This window comes from Triturus cristatus, chromosome 3_1, assembly GCF_964204655.1.
Source record: "Triturus cristatus chromosome 3_1, aTriCri1.1, whole genome shotgun sequence".
NCBI classification, from domain to species: Eukaryota; Metazoa; Chordata; class Amphibia; order Caudata; family Salamandridae; genus Triturus; species Triturus cristatus.
This window is the reverse complement of record NC_140583.1, coordinates 779269193-779289593: the sequence shown is the minus strand read 5'-3', so window position 1 is coordinate 779289593 and position 20401 is coordinate 779269193. Positions and strand designations below refer to the sequence as shown.

Below are 20401 nucleotides of genomic sequence, written 5' to 3'. Positions count from 1 at the left end.
GCACAAAAATATTGTGCTTAATGCAGGTTTTGCATTTCACATTATTTTTGCAAACTTTCACGCAATTGTGCAAAAACAATTTAAACAAGTTATGAACACCCCTAAAGATAATGTGTATTTCCATTGGGCTTGTAGGTATGCCCCAAAAGGATTTGAGTCTTGGGTGAAAGACCAACCATCAGTCATAGTGTTGATGGAGCGTTACTCTGGCTTCTTGAGATCACAAAAGTGCTGGAAATCTTGGTTTTATGAATGTGAATCTTTTGAATATTATGGCACTGAAAAGTAGCCTTGCGTTTTCATCTGTTTTGTCAAAAACGGGTCAACCAAAAAGATTGAATAGATATATCAACATCCTTATTAAGTAAGTTTTCGGTTCCTGCCAATCAGGAAATCAATGAAATTGTGTTGACCCAAAAAATATAGGAGTGCCTTCGTACCCTACATTAAAAGACACTGGGGGTCCACTAATGCATTCAGGTAAGAATGACTGGAGGATACTAAAACAAACCTACAGAAGAAAACTCTAGTTCATGTTTGGGTGGAGTCTGAAAAGTGTTTAATCTCCAATTTAGGGCCCAATTATGATGAGGCTTGGAAAGCCTCCGACAACAGGCCAGACGCTTTCCGAGACTCATTGCGGTTTCAATTTCGACCACAGCATTATGATGCAAGCGATCAAAACTGAAACCTGCTGGTCATTCTGGTGGTATTCCAATGGGCTCAAGGAGCCTGTCGGCCAGTCAGAGACCGGCACGTAATCCCAATGAATGACGTTTCCACCGTTGGGATTACGATATTGGTTTCCTATAGGCTTTCCATTTCGGCTTTCCAACCTGGAAAGCTTGTTGGAAACCGACACTGGGGGTCCCTAGCCGGGCCCCATTCACCATGCGGCCTCCGGTTGGGGGATGAAGGTGCACCTATGGTGACCCCCAAATAATCCGGTGCAGGGATTCACACAAACTCCCATTTCTGTAGGGGAGCTTGTGCTACGGGCGGTTTATAGTCGAAGCATAACCTCCCCCATAGGGAAATGAGAGTTTATCATTAGGTATGCAGAACTTCTGACCAATGGTCGGGCGGTTCGCATACCGATACGGTGTCGGGTGAACGCAAGTCTGTCCGACATCATAGTAAGGCCCTTAGTAGTATGAGAGTAACAAGTTGCACCAAAAACAGAGCCCCCTACACCAACAGTGGACGCTATGGAGGCAAACTCCCTGACGGAAGGCAAGATGCAAATGCATACACTATTACTGACAGTTACTAGCATCGATAACATGACCGAATACTCACCAAGGATACAAGCAGGTGCATAGCTGAGTTCATGAGAGAGTTAGAAGATGGTCTTAAAGTAACAAGGCATACAATTTTGGCTGAATAAGTGGTTTTGCAATAATTGTATTTTGCAATAGAGGTCCCAACCACTCAAATGTATCATCAATAGTAAATGACTCTAACATTTTCACATATGTTGCTAATTTATTTGTAAATCCCTAAAGAGGTTTTGGGAATATAAATGCAAAATGTGACATTCATAATGGCACCGACTTCACCATTAACCACTAGAATGAAGTCAGGTGTCATCGATTTTGTTTTTGTAAAATTACAGTGTTTTATGTCACCAATTGGGTAATTATAAGCTCGAGAGCATTCACAGCCGAATAAGCCACTCCCTCCAGCACCCAAGACACTCGCCAAATCTCTTTGATGGATAGGCACATCCAATAGTTTGGCAGTAAGACGCAAACAACTGTGGAGTCTCTGAGATGTACATTTTCTTTCTCCTGCACAAGGCAGAAGGAGGTGTAATACAAAGCTTGGTGGCTGGCACTACCTCACCAGGGAAGCGTTAGCCGAATCGGTGTTTGAGAAGCCACACACAGACTTGGGGGCATATCATCAAAGACTGGTGATAATTATCGCTAAGCGCACTTAGCGCTAGGATAATTATCGCCGGCTAATGTGGATTTTTATGGCTGAGATAGCGTGCTATTAGCAACGCTTATCTCAAAAGAAATTAAAATCCCAGCGCTAACTGCCAAACGTGAGATTATCTCACGAAGTGTGGCGTTAGCTTGATGACAGGGAAGGCAAACTTAGCCATGATATCCACCTTCCATAGGATATCATGGCTAAGTCAGTCCTGAAGCAGGAGTAAGGAAAGTAGCGATAACAGGGGTTATCGCTACTTTTCGTGCCGCTATGCTTCATAGCGTGGGGCTTGATGATAGGAGAAATGTTGCTTAGCGACATTTCTCCAGACATGTCAGGGCAGGAACGCCCACTTTGCATCTCATTAGAGATGAAAAGCTGGGCGTTCAGATTTCAGGCGCTAATGCAAGGTTTCACGCGGTAGCGTGACCTTGCTGATTAGGCGATAAAATAATTGCCGATTTTCGCCCGAAAACGGACGCAAAAGCGGCGATAATTTTTTATCGCCTCGTTGCTGATATGCCCCCAAGTTGCCACAAACATAGTAAGTCCTGGCTTAGTCAGAGACACCAACGCACATACACAGGACACCAGAAATAAAAACAGTTCTTGGAATGACAACTTGAGCGGAGACTGAAAAGGAAATGGGGTCTGTAGGTTTTGTTACAATCACTGCAGCCCATGAAAGTGCTGCTGTTTCTTTCCTCACAAACCACCTTAAGCTTGATGAATGGCAAGGGGAAAATCTCTCAATTGGACAGGGACACTGTAAGACCTGTGGTTGCGGCCAGTCGGGGCCACCGGCCCTTATTTTTGGGGACTGGCACTTATTTTTCCACATCAAATATTTACAAAGTGCGAGAGAGGGGAAAACACACAAATCAGAAAGATGCAGGAAAAGAAAGACGGAAAAAACGTCACAAAGGGAGAAAGCAGGAACCTGCAAGAGTTAGATAAAAGAGTAGGGAGTGTCTACTAGTTGATCAGAAAGGCATGAGGTGGATTTAAGATTATCAGCCTTAGTATTCGGTGCACCAATGTTTAATTGCACCGGCTGCAGGCTTCTGAGCAGAGCTTCGGGCTCCGACTCTCAAGCACTGTAGACCTGATGCCCATGGCATGGTATTTTCACAAACCTTTTGCCTTCACTCCTTCTGTTTCGCTGAATTTATTTTTGATAACATTAGTACTCTGTGCACTTTGCTTTTGCTCTCTCCTTCAAACATGGTAAAATTGGCTTTCCCCTTATTGGCACATTTAATTTACTTGTTAGTCCCTAGTAAATGGCACAGCATGTACCCAGGGCCAGTAAATTAAATGCTCCTAGAGGGCCAGCAGTACTCATTGTGCCACCCACTATTTATTTTTATTGGAATTTTATTATAAGCATATAAATATGTGCAACATTACAGAAGACAGTACCGCCATTAAAATCAATATATATATATACAACACTCTTGATGACGATTAACCTAATTGCGGTAGTAGCTGATGGTCTACGTGATGTAAAGCAATGTCACATGTCAATGAAAGCAGGAAAATAGGTCCCAATCAACGAAAATACTTGTAACATGTTACATCTGAAGGTTGGGGGGAGGGTGTGCAATCTTAACAGAAATGAGAAGATATTCCATGGGGCAGCGGGGGAAATCAGAATAGTAGCAGGAGACCAGATCGGACAGAGTTCAGCCTCATATGGGGGGCCACATAGGCAGCTGCAGTCTCTGGTAGGCTGCGGATTAGGGCAGGAGATATTGCAGAGGGGCACACTTTAGAGGGATGTCCCCCACCGGCTGTCTCCGAGGGACCTGTTGCATAGCAGTCGCTTTTTCAAAGGGGGTGCGTATCGTCCCTGAAGAGGGCTTGAAAGGACACAAGCAATACACCCTGGCCTCAAGAGGATACTCACTCAGACCCCTGGCCTCAAGAGGATACTCACTCAGACCCCTGGCCTCAAGAGGATACTCACTCATGACTGATTGCTGTCAGGTAACACAGGTGACTTCTGATGCTTGACTAAGGGCTTAGCTAATATTATACAATTGACAGCATGGGCAGCAGGCCCATGCATATGGGAAATATTCATTCAGTTTAGCTGGTGTAAGATAGACCCTATGGAGGAGGAAAAATTGAATGAACCCAACAAACATAACCTTTATGGTACATCCAGTTAACCTTTGGTATTCACATGCCATTGTGCCTGTCATTATTACAATAATGGTTCCCCCTGTAGTTGCCTCTGCCTCACCTATACATTGAACATGGAACGGTGGCCAAACAACCCAAATATCACCTTCAGATGTTACTCAGTATGGCTGCTAGTCAGGTGATCCGCAGCATCTTCCGCTGCCTCCTGTGTACGTGTTTGGGCCCACTCCATGAAAGGCTCCCATGTGGCCAAATGTCACATCCCGAAGCCATTCTTTCGTGGAGGAGGCCCACTCCTCCCCCAAAGCATAGCTACCCTCCGTTTAGCAAATAAAAGGAGCATGGCGTGTAATTTACGTGTCCCGGGTGGAGTATGTTTGACATATACCAATATTCCCAATAAGGGATCTGAACCGTTGGGAGTGCCAATTATTTCATGTATGGTAAGAAACACTGTATCCCAGTATACAGTTAATCTGGGACAGGACCAAGACATATGCAAGAATGTGGCTTGGGCTGATTTACATCTCCAACAACAGTCGTCCTCCCTAATACCCATTCGGTGATATTGGGAAGGGGTTCTGTAATATCGATAAATTAATTTAAAATGAATCAGTCGAAGTTTATAATTTGGGGACAGGGCGGTAAGCTGATTACAATAAAACGTCCACTGTTCTTCAGTTATCGCAGTGTGCAATTCTGTGTTCCATTCTTGAAATGCTCGTGGCGTCAGTAGGGGGGCGGAGTTTTGCATGTTATTGTAGTTCCTCGTAATCAATAAGTCCTTGTACTTGACAACAGTGTTGGTGATGAGCAGGACTTGATAAGGACCTCGCCACTTGGGCTGAGGCTATGGTTTTCGCTGATGAAGCTTCACATGAATCCAGCTAAGAGGCTGCAGATTGTGGCATGCTGGTGGGCAATGCTGCCTGTGTCTGGGAATGGAAGTCATTGCAACAGGGAATCAGTTGTTTGCACTATTCTAAAGTGGCATCATCAGACGTAACAAATTAAGGAAAGGTGGAGACATAGGATGACTGATCCGCGAGAATTATAGGTCTGCCCATGATAATTTGATGAGGGCTTAGCTTGGTCTTTTGGCAAGGAATGGGTCTCATCCACATTAGGGCTAACATTAAATTACCTAATCATTTAAGTAAAGTCTCTTTGCATCTTTTAGGTATTTGAATTTTCATCATTCCCTTACACCGCTCTACCTTTCCTAAAGACTCAGGTTGTTCGGTACACTGGAAATGTTGTTGAATCCCTACTGCTTTGCGCAGATTCGGAACTGCAGATGACACAAAATGAGTTGCATTAGCACTTCCGAACTCAAGCAGGATTCCAAAACTGGGGACAATGTTTCAGATCATTCTTTTGGCATCAGCCCAGGTAGAGGGATGGGTTTCTACACATCCAGAGAACATACAAACCAAAACATAGACATAATCACATTTGAATAAAATCTATCTGAACATACACAGAAGGACCCCCGTGGGTAGGAAGGGCAGCTTGGGTGGTCATTGCACCTTTTGTAACATTGACCAATGACACACAGGGCGGGGGGAAGGATGCAAACCAGTGGACGCTTACAGCAAGGAATTAACTGGCATGCTGTGCCATGATACAAATGAGACAATCTTCATAACAGTATCCTAGGAGCAACCATTCTGCTATTCTTTTGAGCCCACAGTATATCCAAATATCCAAGAAACTCATATCCTGCCCACACCATCTTTTGGTTATCTGGAGTTTGCTCCTCTATGGCAGCAAGAGAACTTCCGCAGTTTGATATAATTATAGGGTCATATTGGAATTGGAATATAGGGCTGAGTTTCTAGCAGCATTATTATTAAAAGCATTTTTCCTAGTTACTTCATCTTTGGTGGATTGGTGAGGTACAGCTTAGCAACTGCTACCTCCCTTGAGAGTTACAACATCAAGCCGACCTTTTGCAGAAGATCCATTGTTTATAGGGGTACCTGCAGAAGTGAAGAAACCGATTTGTAACCTTAGAAGTCCAAAATCATGAGCTACTTCAAAAGCATATCTTGAAGCAGTAAAGATAGTGACACTATTCCTTTTGGCTAAAATACAAGCATGAGTAAGAGTAATTAATTCAGTAGCCATGGCAGAATGTACTTGTTGTAATCATGGTTTCTTAACTATTTCAACAAAGGTACACCAAGCTTAACCTAAAACTTTTGCTCCAATATTATTTTCAAAGCAGAAACCATCAACATAACACCCAGCATCACAATTAACAAACATGAGAGCTATACAAAGTTTAGTGATATGGGCATTGGTGATGACAGAGTTGTGTGGTTATTCACCTAGAGATATAGGAAATAATGAACCTGGGTTCACTACAGGGTTTCTTACCAAGGTGAAATGAGAGGTAGTAAGCAACAATAGTTCATATCAAACTGGACATTGATAGGTGTTGTGTCTTCGGTCCAATGACTGGGTGACGATGTCTTGAGTTGAGTCAACAGCATTAGGTGAACCAAGGACAGTATTTTCTGATACTCTAAAAAGATGGCCCGCTATTGCTACAGGCATGAGATCGACGCAGTCCTGCTTCTAGAGCATCACTTGCGTTTGAAAACTAAGCAATCATTTTTGTCACCATAGTATTGTGTTAACACTCTGAGGTCGAAGCTCTCGCCGTCATGACAGTAGAGAGTGATTTGTTTTGTATAGTGAGGCAAACCTAGGGCAGAAGACAATGCACTGTAATGGACGCGAAGGCTTGCTCTACCTCTGTGGACCAGTGAAAAGACAAGAGTATCATTTTTCACATCCCATAAAGGTGTCACGCTATTGGGAAAACCTCAAATCCATGATCATGATAGCCTGCCATCCTTAAGAACAGTACACAATTGAGATACAGTGACTAGACAGGATAACTTACAGTTAGCTTACATGTGCCTGCCTCCGGCAGAGATGACGGCCTAGATATCAAACAGGCAGTGGCGGCTGATAATGTTACCAGGGAGGGGCACACTCACTCACACCCATGCATTCACACACATAAACACACACACATTCACAACACTCACTAACAAATACATTTATACAAACGCACGCATGCACCAAACTTACAAAAAAACAAAAAACTTACCTTTACTGTAGAGAGGGAAGCCTCAGAGGTCCCAGGAGGGTTAGAACTGCTGTCTTCCTGCATTGGCTGTCCTAGCGGCAGCCCATGAGGGAAGGCAGCAGTCCCTCACTCGTCATAGAGTGGGATGGGCTCAGTAAGACCGCTGACCCCATCTCACCCTGAGACGAGGTGTTACGGATTGACACTCAGCTCTGGACACTTCAGACCTTAAAATTGAAGCACCCAGATCCGAGGTAATCAGTGACAGTCCCCTTCGTCACGAGGGGGAGGGCCTCAAGGCTGAGGAGGTCACACCCACAGGGCTGTGAAATAGTCTGGCAAAGTTCAGCTCTGGCAGCAAGGAGACTGCGCATTTAGCACATATCTAGCTCCTGGCTGCCTGAAACGAACAAGAAGAGTGTCTGTCAAGTTGACCATTGCCTGGCCTGACAGACATTCTTCTTGCTGGGTAAAAGGTGGGGGCCCTCAGCCTATACGGACTGCTGCAAACAGGGAGCAAACAGAACTGGAATTTTTTAGGTCTCACCTAGCGACGCAGCGCATGCGTGGCTCGCTTGGCGAGATCTATTATTGTCGATTTAGCTTCCGAAGGGGGACAGGAGATGTGCACGCGCCCGGACAGGCGATGTGCAAGTGTACGGCTCGCGTGTTTGAGCACAACGCGCGCATGGCGCGCTTTCACTTTCCTAGTTAGTTTCACCGGACAGGGGATGTGCACGTGTACGGCTCGCGGCGTCAATGTCACCACGGATTGTCTGTTGAATGACGAAGAACACTGCACAAAGCTTCAAGAAATGGAGCATCTGTTGTAACTCACTCCTTCCTACTGCACTACTTGCAAATGGTACGTGGAACGAACACCGGTAAAAAAGTGCCCGAGCGCCACACCAACCTCACCCTGGTGGGTTCCGGTGCCTACGGTTCCGTCTGGTAGGTAACCAGGACAGGCTATCTATAGCTTCCGGGTGCCTGGGGGTCTAGCCGCTTTATCTCCAGGAGCTGTCTCTGAAAATGCAACAAAGCCGTCTGCCGGATGTATGACGTTACAACGCATGTTTTTACAACGCATGCTGTTACAACGAAAGTTTTACAACGCATGCGATGTTACAACGCATGCTTTTACAACGCAAGTCTTTACATCGACATACACTAGATGGCGTGCTGACATTAGAAATGTGTAATTTACTATTCTAACTCCAGTCCACGTTGCAGTAGGGAAGGTGTTTGGATAGTAAACTACACTATTTCTAATGTTAGCACGCCATCTAGTGCAAGTCGATGTAAAGACTTGCGTTGTAAAAGCATGCGTTGTAACATCGCATGCGTTGTAAAAGTTTCGTTGTAATGGTAGTGCGGTGTAAAAGTTGCGTTGTAAAGGTTGTTCCCCCCGTCTGCCACAGTCCCCAGCACTCCCTGAGATGATACGATGCACTGACCGGCAGGAGGCTCACTCGCCCCTACTCGCCTCAGTGGCTGCCGCTGGCTCCAAGGCTCTGTGCTCAAGCTGAACTCCTGCTTCCTGGCTGCAAGTTGATGCAGCTGCACCGAGGCATCCTCACTTTAGCCCCAGGTTCTCGCTGCCGCCCTGCAGTAGTTGCAAAACTCTGGAACTCCCCGCAACTATCCATCAAACCAGTGCGTGCAACGCTGAAGGTTCACGTTTAGGCAACCAGTAGTTGGTGTTTCCTCCTCGAGTCGCCACCCCATGCGCTGATGGCGTCCCACAAGAGTGTTGTTTAGATAAGTGACTTGTACATAAACCAACAGCAGCACCCTATAGACCACTATATATATATCTTTTTTCTCTCTTAATGCTGACAGTAACATGCGCTGGTACACAGAATCACAAACTATCAAGAAGTCATCAACATACTGAATCAGGATAGAACCACGTGGGAAAAATCAAAGTGTCTTAATATTTGCTAAGCTCTTGTTAAACTATAGAAGATAACTTTGTATAAACAGGGCCGACTTAAACACTGTTGCCTCCCTGTGTGGCAATCATTTTTGGCACCCCCCCATGACCTCCTCCTTGGATTCCCTCACTACCACCGGGGCAAAGTGCTCTTCATCTCTCGATAGCCCCGTCTCACATTCAGTTCTGTTGTTTCAAAGCACTGAAAAAGGCTGGCTTTACTAATAAGAATGCATATCTACCCAAAAGAACCCTTTTTAGCAGCATTAGGAATAGATAATGAAAGACTGGAGAATAAATACACAACTTTCTAACTTATTTAATAGTTTGCATGCAGCTCCTTGTAAAAAGTTCAGTAACAGTTACTGTTCTATATTAAGGTTGTATCTTATGAGCTGCAGTAACAAAAGAATCTCTGTGACAAAAGCAGTAATCTACTCAGCTATCCACCAAAAATACAGATCTGTGATATGCACAGTATGCGTTCTGTGCAGCAGGCATTTTAACTAGGCCTGGGCGGTAAATTCCGTTCCGTTCGCGGAATTTGCGAAATTTAGGTAATTCCGCGTTCCGCGGAGAATGCGGAATTGCCAAAAATTCTGCTTTCCGCGGCTTCGCGGAATTTTTTGCTTGTTCGCGATCGCAAAATGCATGTTCGCGAGATATTTCCCCCCGAGCACGCAAACAGCGGTCGCGAACAGGAAAAAAGCATCGCGAACAAGCAATTCCGCGTGTTCGCGGAATTTCTACGTGTTCGCTGAGATTTTTAACCATTTCGCGGAGATTTGCGTAACGCGACTACGCAAATTCCGCCCTCCGAGCTACCATATGGTGAGCTAAATCTGCCACTAAACAAAACTCTCTCTGTCTAGCAGGAACATTAATCACAAGAGTTATCTTGACATTTGTATTGCTGTCTGAAAGCTGAACGCACAAGGAACTCTGCTGCAGCTGTTTTAAAATCGTAAGTTATAACTAATCACAGCGTCCCCCCCTCGGTCAGTGCCCAGTGCAGCCGCACCAATTGCATCGCCCTACAGCCGGCCCTGGGTATCTATACCCTTATGGAAGCCAAGTCCAGGTAATTCGAGAGTCGCCAAACCAGAACATGAAAAGTAACTCCCTCTCAAGGTGTACAGGAAGAGAGAAGAAAGGAACACACATCAACAACAATGAAACAGGTGGGCGTGGGCCTAATACAAAAACGAATAGCTGGATTTAGTACAAAAGGCAAACTGGACAATACAACAGCATTTAAGACCTGCAAGTATTACACTAAACAATACGGAATAAGTTGTGTCGATTCTGAAATTGGAGTTCCAAGCCTGTTGCGTTAACAGACTAGACATAGCTCGGGGGATTCCTACCTCGCTCTCGGGACAACGAGGATGCTGTGTGTCGTGGGGGAGCCTGAGTATTGGGTTTAATTGAATCTTAACTGGGTAAGTGGTAAAAATGCAGCCTATACAGCTGGTGTGCTGGGACCATAAAGATAAAAGAACTCTGGGAGTTAGATATTATAACAGATATGAATTTACAATGACACCGCAATAAAGTCAATAAGAATCCAGGACAATGGTAGTGTGATAGTCTTTCTTCGCTCCTCTTGCGGTATGATTTTGCCTTTAGCAATAAAAGATGCTGGGAATGTATTCTCTAGGATGTGCATAAAAACACAATACAACTGACTATGTATTGAGCACTTGTATATACCTATGCTCTAAGTTAAATTGTAATACTATATGTTCCTGGGAAGAAAACTTTAAATGAAGTTGTTAAAGATGTGAGAACCTGTGCTCAAACACAAGATATTTCTTGAGCCAACACATTCCCATCAGCATTGGTAGCAGAACATTCATTTTCACTAAGTGCGGCCAACAAAGCATTTATGTTTTAAGTCTGAACATGCAAAAAAGCACCATCACGAGTGTGATATAGAGCACAGTCTAGTTTACTTATGAAATCCTTCCCCAGCAAGTTTACGGAGAGGTGGGTCACAGAAGAACGGTGCATCGGTGTGTCATTCGACCCAAGGCGGGAATAGACACAGGATCGGTAGAAGGTAGAGGAGCACGTGTGTTTGTAATGCAATGACATCGATCGTTTTGTCTGAGAGAGGAGTCCAGGGTAACTCAGAGGTTTTAAGGGTGGATCGACTAGCACCAGCATTGATGAGGCATGAAGTCGAATTTCTGCAGATGACAGATCACGCACATGGCCCTTTTTTGATCGGGAATCAAAGAATGTATCTAGCAGTTTGCTCCTCTCGGGCTGTTCTGAAATGGTGGACACATTTTTTGGAAGAGGAGATAAATTATGTGATGCTGATAGTAGGCACAGCATAGTTGAGTCAGGAAAAACGAACCCCTTTCCACTGTCCAAGCTGACCACACTTGAAACAAGAGGTATAACCTGCTGGATCAAACCCTTCTTGATGCTGCACTTGGTTCCTCCCTGGCACTCCACCTCCTTGTCCTGTGACATCCTCTGCCTCTCCCTCTGAAACTTGTGAATGTGAGAATACATCGGTTCGGATTTAGTGGAGTCTTTCTTTCTTGTACATGGATACATTGATTAGCCACAGAAACCAATTCAAATTCTTTTTTGCCAACTCACGAATATTGTAATATCTGTGGTTTTCACTTTTCATGACAGCCATGGTATATAATCGGCCTCGCTGACTCTTGTGCAATTGTCAGCAGCGTTTAAAGTGCCAGAATAGAGTCAAATATATCTTTCAATCAATCCCGGAGATCAGTGTGAGACTCACCCTCATTTTGTTTGCAATGTTTTAGTAGGGCAAGAATCTATAACTGCTTTCAATAAAGCATCTCCTGCAGTGGCTAGGGGTTTCACTTATTCAGGCATCGAAACACACAAATGGTTGACATCAGCTGAATTAGGATTATAGCTTTCAAAATTGTTCACAATTATCCTCTAAAATTCAGGGGATTGTCTTGGATTTGGGAAACTGTCTAGAGATATTTAGATGATCAAAGGGGGACCAAGGGACACGCATGGTGACCTTATTACCCCCATCACCTGCGTCTGGTGTCTTAAGGGCAGAAGAGCATCCATGTGCTGCTAGAAAAGACACTGGACCTATAACGGTCATCATTAATGGGCGACTGAATCCAGTCATTAGGCCAGGGCACACGTTCAGGATACTTAGCAAGTAGTTCAGCGATTGGAAGCAAGGGTGCTTATGTATCAGCCTTACATCTAGCCCATTTGCTTGTCAAACTACCAGTCATGCCACAGCTTGCCCCACTACCGCTCTTCGGGGAAACATCTGTTTGTCTTTTCCTCAGTGGACTTCAATCATTTTGCTCTAAACCTATATATGCTTCTACCATACTAGCTGTACATGACGTGAGTGCGAGACCCCCACCTCAGTGGAAGCTTAGGACTTTATTTAGATCGTGGTAGGCAGGCTGCCAGTCTGCCAAGTGGAGGTCATTACCTTTGTCACCCTTTTGGAGGACTTTTTAGCCTATTTAGAGATCCACGCCTGCTTGGCGAGGATCCCTGTGCTGTAACGGGAGCTGGGCCACAGCAAATCCTTTTCTGCATCAAGGGTTTGTCAAGTATACCATGCTTAATGCGCATGTTCTGCAAACTTTTTTGTCCAGGAAAACAAACTCTGAAAGTGGAAGTTTGTTTTCTCTGACAGAAAACAAATGGCCGGACTCAAGTTTTCTCCCTACACGCTCGGGCCATTCTCCATTTTCCCTGCTCGTATCCATCGTGCCACGCGAGGCAGACACAGACAAGGAACTATAGTGATGATTGTACAGTCCTTAGCAAGATGATCTTCAATGTGATCTGGATGCCCCATGGTGGATGGGCCAGCAAGTCAAAGGTTTCACTGGTGAAGACAGCAAAACCTCTACCAGTAGAAGCCTGGATTTAAGTAGTCTGCTGCCTGTCGCCGCTCATCCCTTTGGATGGGTGGAAGGAAAGATTTCAGAGTAAGAGGGAAGGGAAAGGACTGACAGCTTTACACATCCGCTCAACATGGAAGGGAGGATGCAAAATGCACTCAACCCTGTTCACTTGCTCCCTAGCAATCAAAACACTTCTGGCACAACCTCTTGAGGTTAGCAGAAGGTCCGGGGCAGCTGAGCCAGTATACACTCATTCTATGGGGTCTGTACCGGGGACGTAGGCAACCATGCCACCCATCTGGAGCATCCTGCTCTCTTTCCATCGATTCTCACCCAAACCTTTATCTTCTAGTTCCTTAGACTAACCCCATTTCCTATGCAATCAATTTTATCTCAACGTTCTCCTACCAAAACGATTTTTAAGCAAAACTAAGGTAACCAAATAGTACCTCATCTTTAATCAATTAATAAATAAATTCAAAACAGACTCATTTTAAAAATTAAAATTGTGTAAGAATGGCTGATCTAATTGGCGGTGAGCAGTCTAAATATCGAGTTTTAAATTTCGACCTACAAGTATATCGAGTTGTAAATATCGTAGGTAAAGAATATCGAAGTCAAGAATATCGATGGACAGAATATCGACCCCAAGGTAAGTATTATCGAAGTTAATAATATCGAAGTCATTAATATAGATGTAAGTAATATCGTAATGAAAAATATCGATGTGAAGAATATCGATATTTTATTAGTGTAATGTATTTTAATATGTATTTTATTTGTATGTTAAAGATTATTGTAATGTATTTTAATAAATTTAAAAATAAATGTTTAGAGATTAATAATTATTTAAAATATAATTTAGCGTTTTAGTATCAGAGCGGGTTGTGGGTTTATAGGGGAATAGGGTGGAAAGTAATTTAATTATAATTAATTAATTAATATGTATTGTTTAATTGGTATTTATGATTAATTAATTGTTAATTAATTACTAATTGTTAATTAAATATATTAATTGATTATTAATTGTTAATTAATTATTAATTGTAAATTAATTTTATTACTTGGTTAATTATATAACTTATAATTAGTTTAATATTAATATAAATATAATTTAGCGTTTTAGTATCAGAGCGGGTTGTGGGTTTATAGGGGAATAGGGTGGGAAGTAATTTAATTATAATTAATTAATTAATATGTATTGTTTAATTGGTATTTATGATTAATTAATTGTTAATTAATTACTAATTGCTAATTAAATATATTAATTGATTAATTAATTGTTAATTAATTATTAATTGTAAATTAATTTTATTAATTGGTTAATTATATAAGTTATAATTAGTTTAATATTAATATTTATTTATTGGTATTGTTAATTAATTAATTGTTGATTTAATTTTATTAAGTGATTAATTGATGAATAAATTAATTATGTGAATTTTTATGTGTAGTTAATTAATTACTAATTGCTAATTAAATATATTAATTGATTAATTAATTGTTAATTAATTATTAATTGTAAATTAATTTTATTAATTGGTTAATTATATAAGTTATAATTAGTTTAATATTAATATTTATTTATTGGTATTGTTAATTAATTAATTGTTGATTTAATTTTATTAAGTGATTAATTGATGAATAAATTAATTATGTGAATTTTTATGTGTAGTGGGTTGTGGGTTTATAGGGGAATAGGGTGGGATGTAATTATATTCAAATAATTACTGATAATTTTTATTTATTTGTAATTAATAATAATTAATTGTCAATTAATTATTCATTGGTAATTAATTGTTATTAGTACGTTAAATATAGTAAATATAAATAATTTATTATTTCATGTTATTTGTTGTTATTGCTAATTAATGTATTGTTAATTAATAATTAATTTGTGAATAATTGTAATTTGGTAGTTAATATGTATACATTTGTAAATAATAAGTATATTAATTATAAAGAATGTATTATTAATTGTAAATAATAGATAAACTGATATTTAAATGTATTGTGTATTTTGTATGTGTAGTGTGTTGTGTGTTAAAGGGGGAATAGTGTGGGATGTAATTTAAAGTTATTTATATAAATAGTTATTTTAAATATTTGGTATTTAATAATACATATTTAGTAAATTAATTATTAATATGCTATTTTTTTTCTTTCTAATTATTTAATTGGTTATTATGTTTATAGAATCCCTATGCTATCCAGTGCTTTCCCAACTGTTTTACTATCTGGAGTTGGAATAGTAATTTTTAACCCTACGCTATCCAGCGCTTTCCCTACTGTTTCACTTACTGGAGTGGGAATAGTAATTTGTACCCCTACGCTATCCTGCGTTTTCACTACTGTTGCATTCTCTGGAGTGGGAATAGTAATTTTTACTCCTACGCTATCCAACGCTTTCCCTTCTGTTGGACTCACTGGAGTGGGAATAGTAATTTTTACTCTTACGCTATCCAACACTTTCCCTACTATTGCACTCTCTGGAGTTGGAATAGTAATTTTTACCCCTACGCTATCCAACGCTTTCCCTACTGTTGCACTCTTTGGAGTTGGAATAGTAATTTTTACCCCTACGCTATCCAGCGCTTTCCCTACTGTTTCACTTACTGGAGTGGGAATAGTAATGTGTACCCCTACGCTATCCAACGCTTTCCCTACTGTTGCACTCTCTGGAGTTGGAATAGTAATTTTTACCCCTACGCTATCCAGCGCTTTTCCTACTGTTGCACTCTCTGGAGTTGGAATAGTAATTTTTACCCCTACGCTATCCAGCGCTTTCCCTACTGTTTCACTTACTGGAGGGGGAATAGTAATTTTTACCCCTACGCTATCCAGCGCTTTTCCTACTGTTTCACTTACTGGAGTGGGAATAGTAATTTGTACCCCTACGCTATCCAACGCTTTCCCTACTGTTGGACTCACTGGAGTGGGAATAGTAATTTTTACTCTTACGCTATCCAACGCTTTCCCTACTATTGCACTCTCTGGAGTTGGAATAGTAATTTTTACCCCTACGCTATCCAACGCTTTCCCTACTGTTGCACTCTTTGGAGTTGGAATAGTAATTTTTACCCCTACGCTATCCAGCGCTGTCCCTACGGTTTCACTTACTGGAGTGGGAATAGTAATTTGTACCCCTACGCTATCCAACACTTTCCCTACTGTTGCACTCTCTGGAGTTGGAATAGTAATTTTTACCCCTACGCTATCCAGCGCTTTTCCTACTGTTGCACTCTCTGGAGTTGGAATAGTAATTGTTACCCCTACGCTATCCAGCGCTTTCCCTACTGTTTCACTTACTGGAGTGGGAATAGTAATTTTTACCCCTACGCTATCCAGCGCTTTTCCTACTGTTTCACTTACTGGAGTGGGAATAGTAATTTGTACCCCTACGCTATCCAGCGTTTTCACTACTGTTGCACTCTCTGGAGTGGGAATAGTAATTTTTACCCCTACGCTATCCAACGATTTCCCTACAGTTGGACTCACTGGAGTGGGAATAGTAATTTTTACTCTTACGCTATCCAACGCTTTCCCTACTATTGCACTCTCTGGAGTTGGAATAGTAATTTTTACCCCTACGCTATCCAACGCTTTCCCTACTGTTGCACTCTTTGGAGTTGGAATAGTAATTTTTACCCCTACGCTATCCAGCGCTGTCCCTACGGTTTCACTTACTGGAGTGGGAATAGTAATTTGTACCCCTACGGTATCCAACGCTTTCCCTACTGTTGCACTCTCTGGAGTTGGAATAGTAATTTTTACCCCTACGCTATCCAGCGCTTTTCCTACTGTTGCACTCTCTGGAGTGGGAATAGTAATTTTTACCCCTACGCTATCCAACGATTTCCCTACAGTTGGCCTCACTGGAGTGGGAATAGTAATTTTTACTCCTACGCTATCCAACCTTTTCCCTACTATTGCACTCTCTGGAGTTGGAATAGTAATTCTTTTCCCTACGCTATCCAACACTTTCCCTACTGTTGCACTCTCTGGAGTGGGAATAGTAATTTTTACCCCTACGCTATCCAACACTTTCCCTACTGTTGCACTCTCTGGAGTTAGAATAGTAATTTTTACCCCTACGCAATCCAACACTTTCCTTTCTGTTGTTTTTTTTGGAGCTGGAGTAGTAGTTTTATTGTGTCTGCTATTTAATATTTTTTTTATTATTTTAGCTAATGTAGTATATAATTAATTTTAACAATATTAAAATTAAATGTTATGTTATGTTATGTTAGAACTATATTTCTTGAGCGCACGGCTACCCAGAACGGGTGTCCCGGCGCTTTGGCAGAGAGTCCTGAACACAACCAAGAAAAACCCAGCGGCAGAAACACTGTAGGCCCACTGGTTAGGCGGAGAAGAGGAGCGTCTTGAGCTCCTTTCTAAAGGCCAGAAGATTCTTAGCCTTGCGGAGTGACAGAGGGAGCTAATTCCACAGACTGGCCGCCATAAACTGGAAAGACCGGCCTCCCATCCGCACGCGTTTGATCACTGGTACCTCCACTTTAGCCAGGTCAGCAGATCTCAAACTCCTCCGGGGAACGTAGAGAGCAATCCGCTTCCTGAGGTAAGCTGGGCCAATGCAGTGGAGGGCTTTAAACGCCAACGTGAGGACCTTGAAACTAATTCTGCTAGGGATAGACAGCCAATGCAGCCTACCGCGCAGTAGAGAGGCACTGGCTCTCCGTGGAAGGCCAAAGATGGCTCTGGCCGCCGAGTTTTGGACAACTTGCAATCTGGATACCAGATATTTAGGCAGACCAGAGAAAAGTGCGTTAGCGTAGTCTAAACGCGAGCCCACAAGTGCTTGCACGATGTTCTTGCGATATTGAAGGGAAAGCAGTGGGAGAAATTTCCTCACCATCTTCAAGATACCGAAACATTTCCCCGCCAGGCCCGTGATGTGGGGACGAAAAGAAAGACTGTCGTCAAATACCACACCCAGATTTTTTACTTGGGCAGATGGTTTCTCAGGGGGGAACATGTCGGAAGGCCACCACGATTTCCAGCCAGGGTCCTCAGCGCAGCCAAAAAAGAGCAACTCGGACTTATCCGAGTTACATTTCAGGTTCTGGTGCTGAAACCATGCAAAAACAGCACTCAGGCAGTCTCTGATTCTGTCGCCATTAAAAACCTCTCCCTTCCTGCAGGTAAACAGGAGCTGGGTGTCATCAGCGTATGAGATGACCCGGGCTCCAAATGCCTCAGCGACCTTCGCCAAAGGGGCCACATAAATGTTAAATATGGTGGGGCTCAGGATGGATCCTTGAGGCACCCCCACCTCTAGCGAAGGCATTTCCGCGGAGAACGGAGGAGCCCAGATCACCTGCCGACGGTCGGTTAAGAAGGATTGAAACCAGTCCAACACCGTCCCCCGCAGACCTACCTCCCTGAGTCTTAGGAGGAGGCCGGCGTGTGGGACGGTGTCGAATGCCGCCGACAGGTCCAGCAAGACCAACATAGCCTTTCCCCCAAGATCAAGCGTTTCCCTGATGGCGTCGGTCACCTCCAAAAGAGCTGTCTCCGTACTGTAATTGGCACGGAAACCAGATGTAATTTTTTTAATTTGTTATACATAATTATTTAATTTGTATTTATGTTATTGTTTTATGTGTGTAATGTTTTTGCAATTGTTAACATTTTTAAATAATTTATAATTTATTAAAATAATTATTAAAACATTATTAAGTATGTATATATATTATATATTATATGTCTATGTTTAATTAATTTTCTATTAAATTATATTTATTAATTATTAATTTTTAACACTGTGAAATATATTTTATTATGTTTATTTTATTTATAAGAATTATTATGTTTATTTTACATATTTTTTATCAAAAAAAAAACGATATTTTTAAAAACGATATTTTTGACATCTATATTTTATTTTCGATATTTTTGCACTTACCATGTTGTAGATAGGATGTCGATATTCTTGACATCGATATTAGTGTTGCGATATTTTTGTAGGTCGAATTTCTGACCTTCGAAATTTTGTCAGAGAACCCTAATTGGCGTGTCAAGCACCGGGCTGTCGTCCACTCAGAATCCCCTAAGGATTAAACTCTGGAGTCTGGATTTGTCAAAAGGCATTCCAGTCCAGCTCCGTCAAGTCGTTGTGATTCCCGAACAAATCACCAAGATCTGTCAAAGAAAACTTTGTCTCATATTTGGGTTTTGCTTGAAAAGTGTTTATAGCAATAATTGTGAGACACAAAGCATAGTGGCAAGGGTATCACCCTCTACCATCAATGGAGACAAGCTCCCCAGAGGGAAGGCAAGATTGGAGTAGCTTTGTACTCAATTACAGACATTTTTTATATTAATCACATGACTAAATTCTCACCAAGAATACAAGCTGAGCTCATGAGAGTTCTAGTACATGATTTCATAAGTAACAAAATTGTCAACAATTTTTGCTGAGCAAGCTTGTTTTGCAGAATCTACATATTGGGTGTCGAGGCGTGACTCACCTTGAAGAAGGACACATGCGGTTAGCAAAGTTAGCATGAGCAGAAAGCGAGGAGATTTTACTTTAGTTAAACAGGAATGGTTTAATTTTACAGAACAAGCAAATACAGTCCCCATGTAGTCCAAAGTTCAATAGAAAACCTTGAACTGCAGGTGAGCATTCTTGTGTCCCCATATAGGTGCCGATCACGATCCGGTAAAAAATTCCCCCGTGCGACTCGTATCGGGTCTTTTTACCGTACGAATCGTCCAAGTGCCGTACGAACTGGCAATCACGATTCGCATGGTAAAAAGTCCATACGACCCGCACCGGGAATCATTCCCCACACGTCCTCGGGACGGAAAATGTGTCCGACACGTCCTCGGACGATTTACCTTACAAACGTAAAAATCCAAGTCCGACCGAGGAATCACGATCCATCCCGTGCGTCCGAGCCTACAACCGTATGGAAAAAACACCGTCCGCACCGAACACCAATAGCAACCATGGAGACATGTGCCCGCATACGCGCCCAACACTCCCCCCAGCCCCCGTACGTCCGACACGTACCCCCCGTATATGTATACCCCCACCCGTCTATGTACACCCCAGTACGTTCCAGTCGTACCCCCACCCCAGTACGTGTCGTACCACCGTCTATGTACACCCCCCCACCCCTGTACGTGTCGTACCACCGTCTATGTACACCCCCCCACCCCTGTACGTGTCGTACCACCGTCTATGAACACCCCAGTACGTTCCAGTCGTACCCCCACCCCAGTACGTGTCGTACCACTGTCAATGTACACCCCCCACCCCTGTACGTGTCGTACCACCGTCTATGTACACCCCCCCACCCCTGTACGTGTCGTACCACCGTCTATGAACACCCCAGTACGTTCCAGTCGTACCCCCAC

At 42.5% G+C, this 20401-nt stretch overlaps 1 protein-coding gene across 1 annotated transcript in view; it reads left to right on the top strand.

Annotated features, from left to right (window-relative positions):
* LOC146861012 (bestrophin-1-like) overlaps positions 1-20401 on the top strand; it is a 304635-nt gene that overhangs the window by 39621 nt on the left and 244613 nt on the right. Inside the window, exons 4-5 of the mRNA XM_085644975.1 lie at positions 7231-7249; positions 17699-17713. Coding sequence (XP_085501101.1) covers positions 7231-7249; positions 17699-17713 — 34 coding nt within the window. The remainder of the gene's footprint in view (positions 1-7230; positions 7250-17698; positions 17714-20401) is intronic.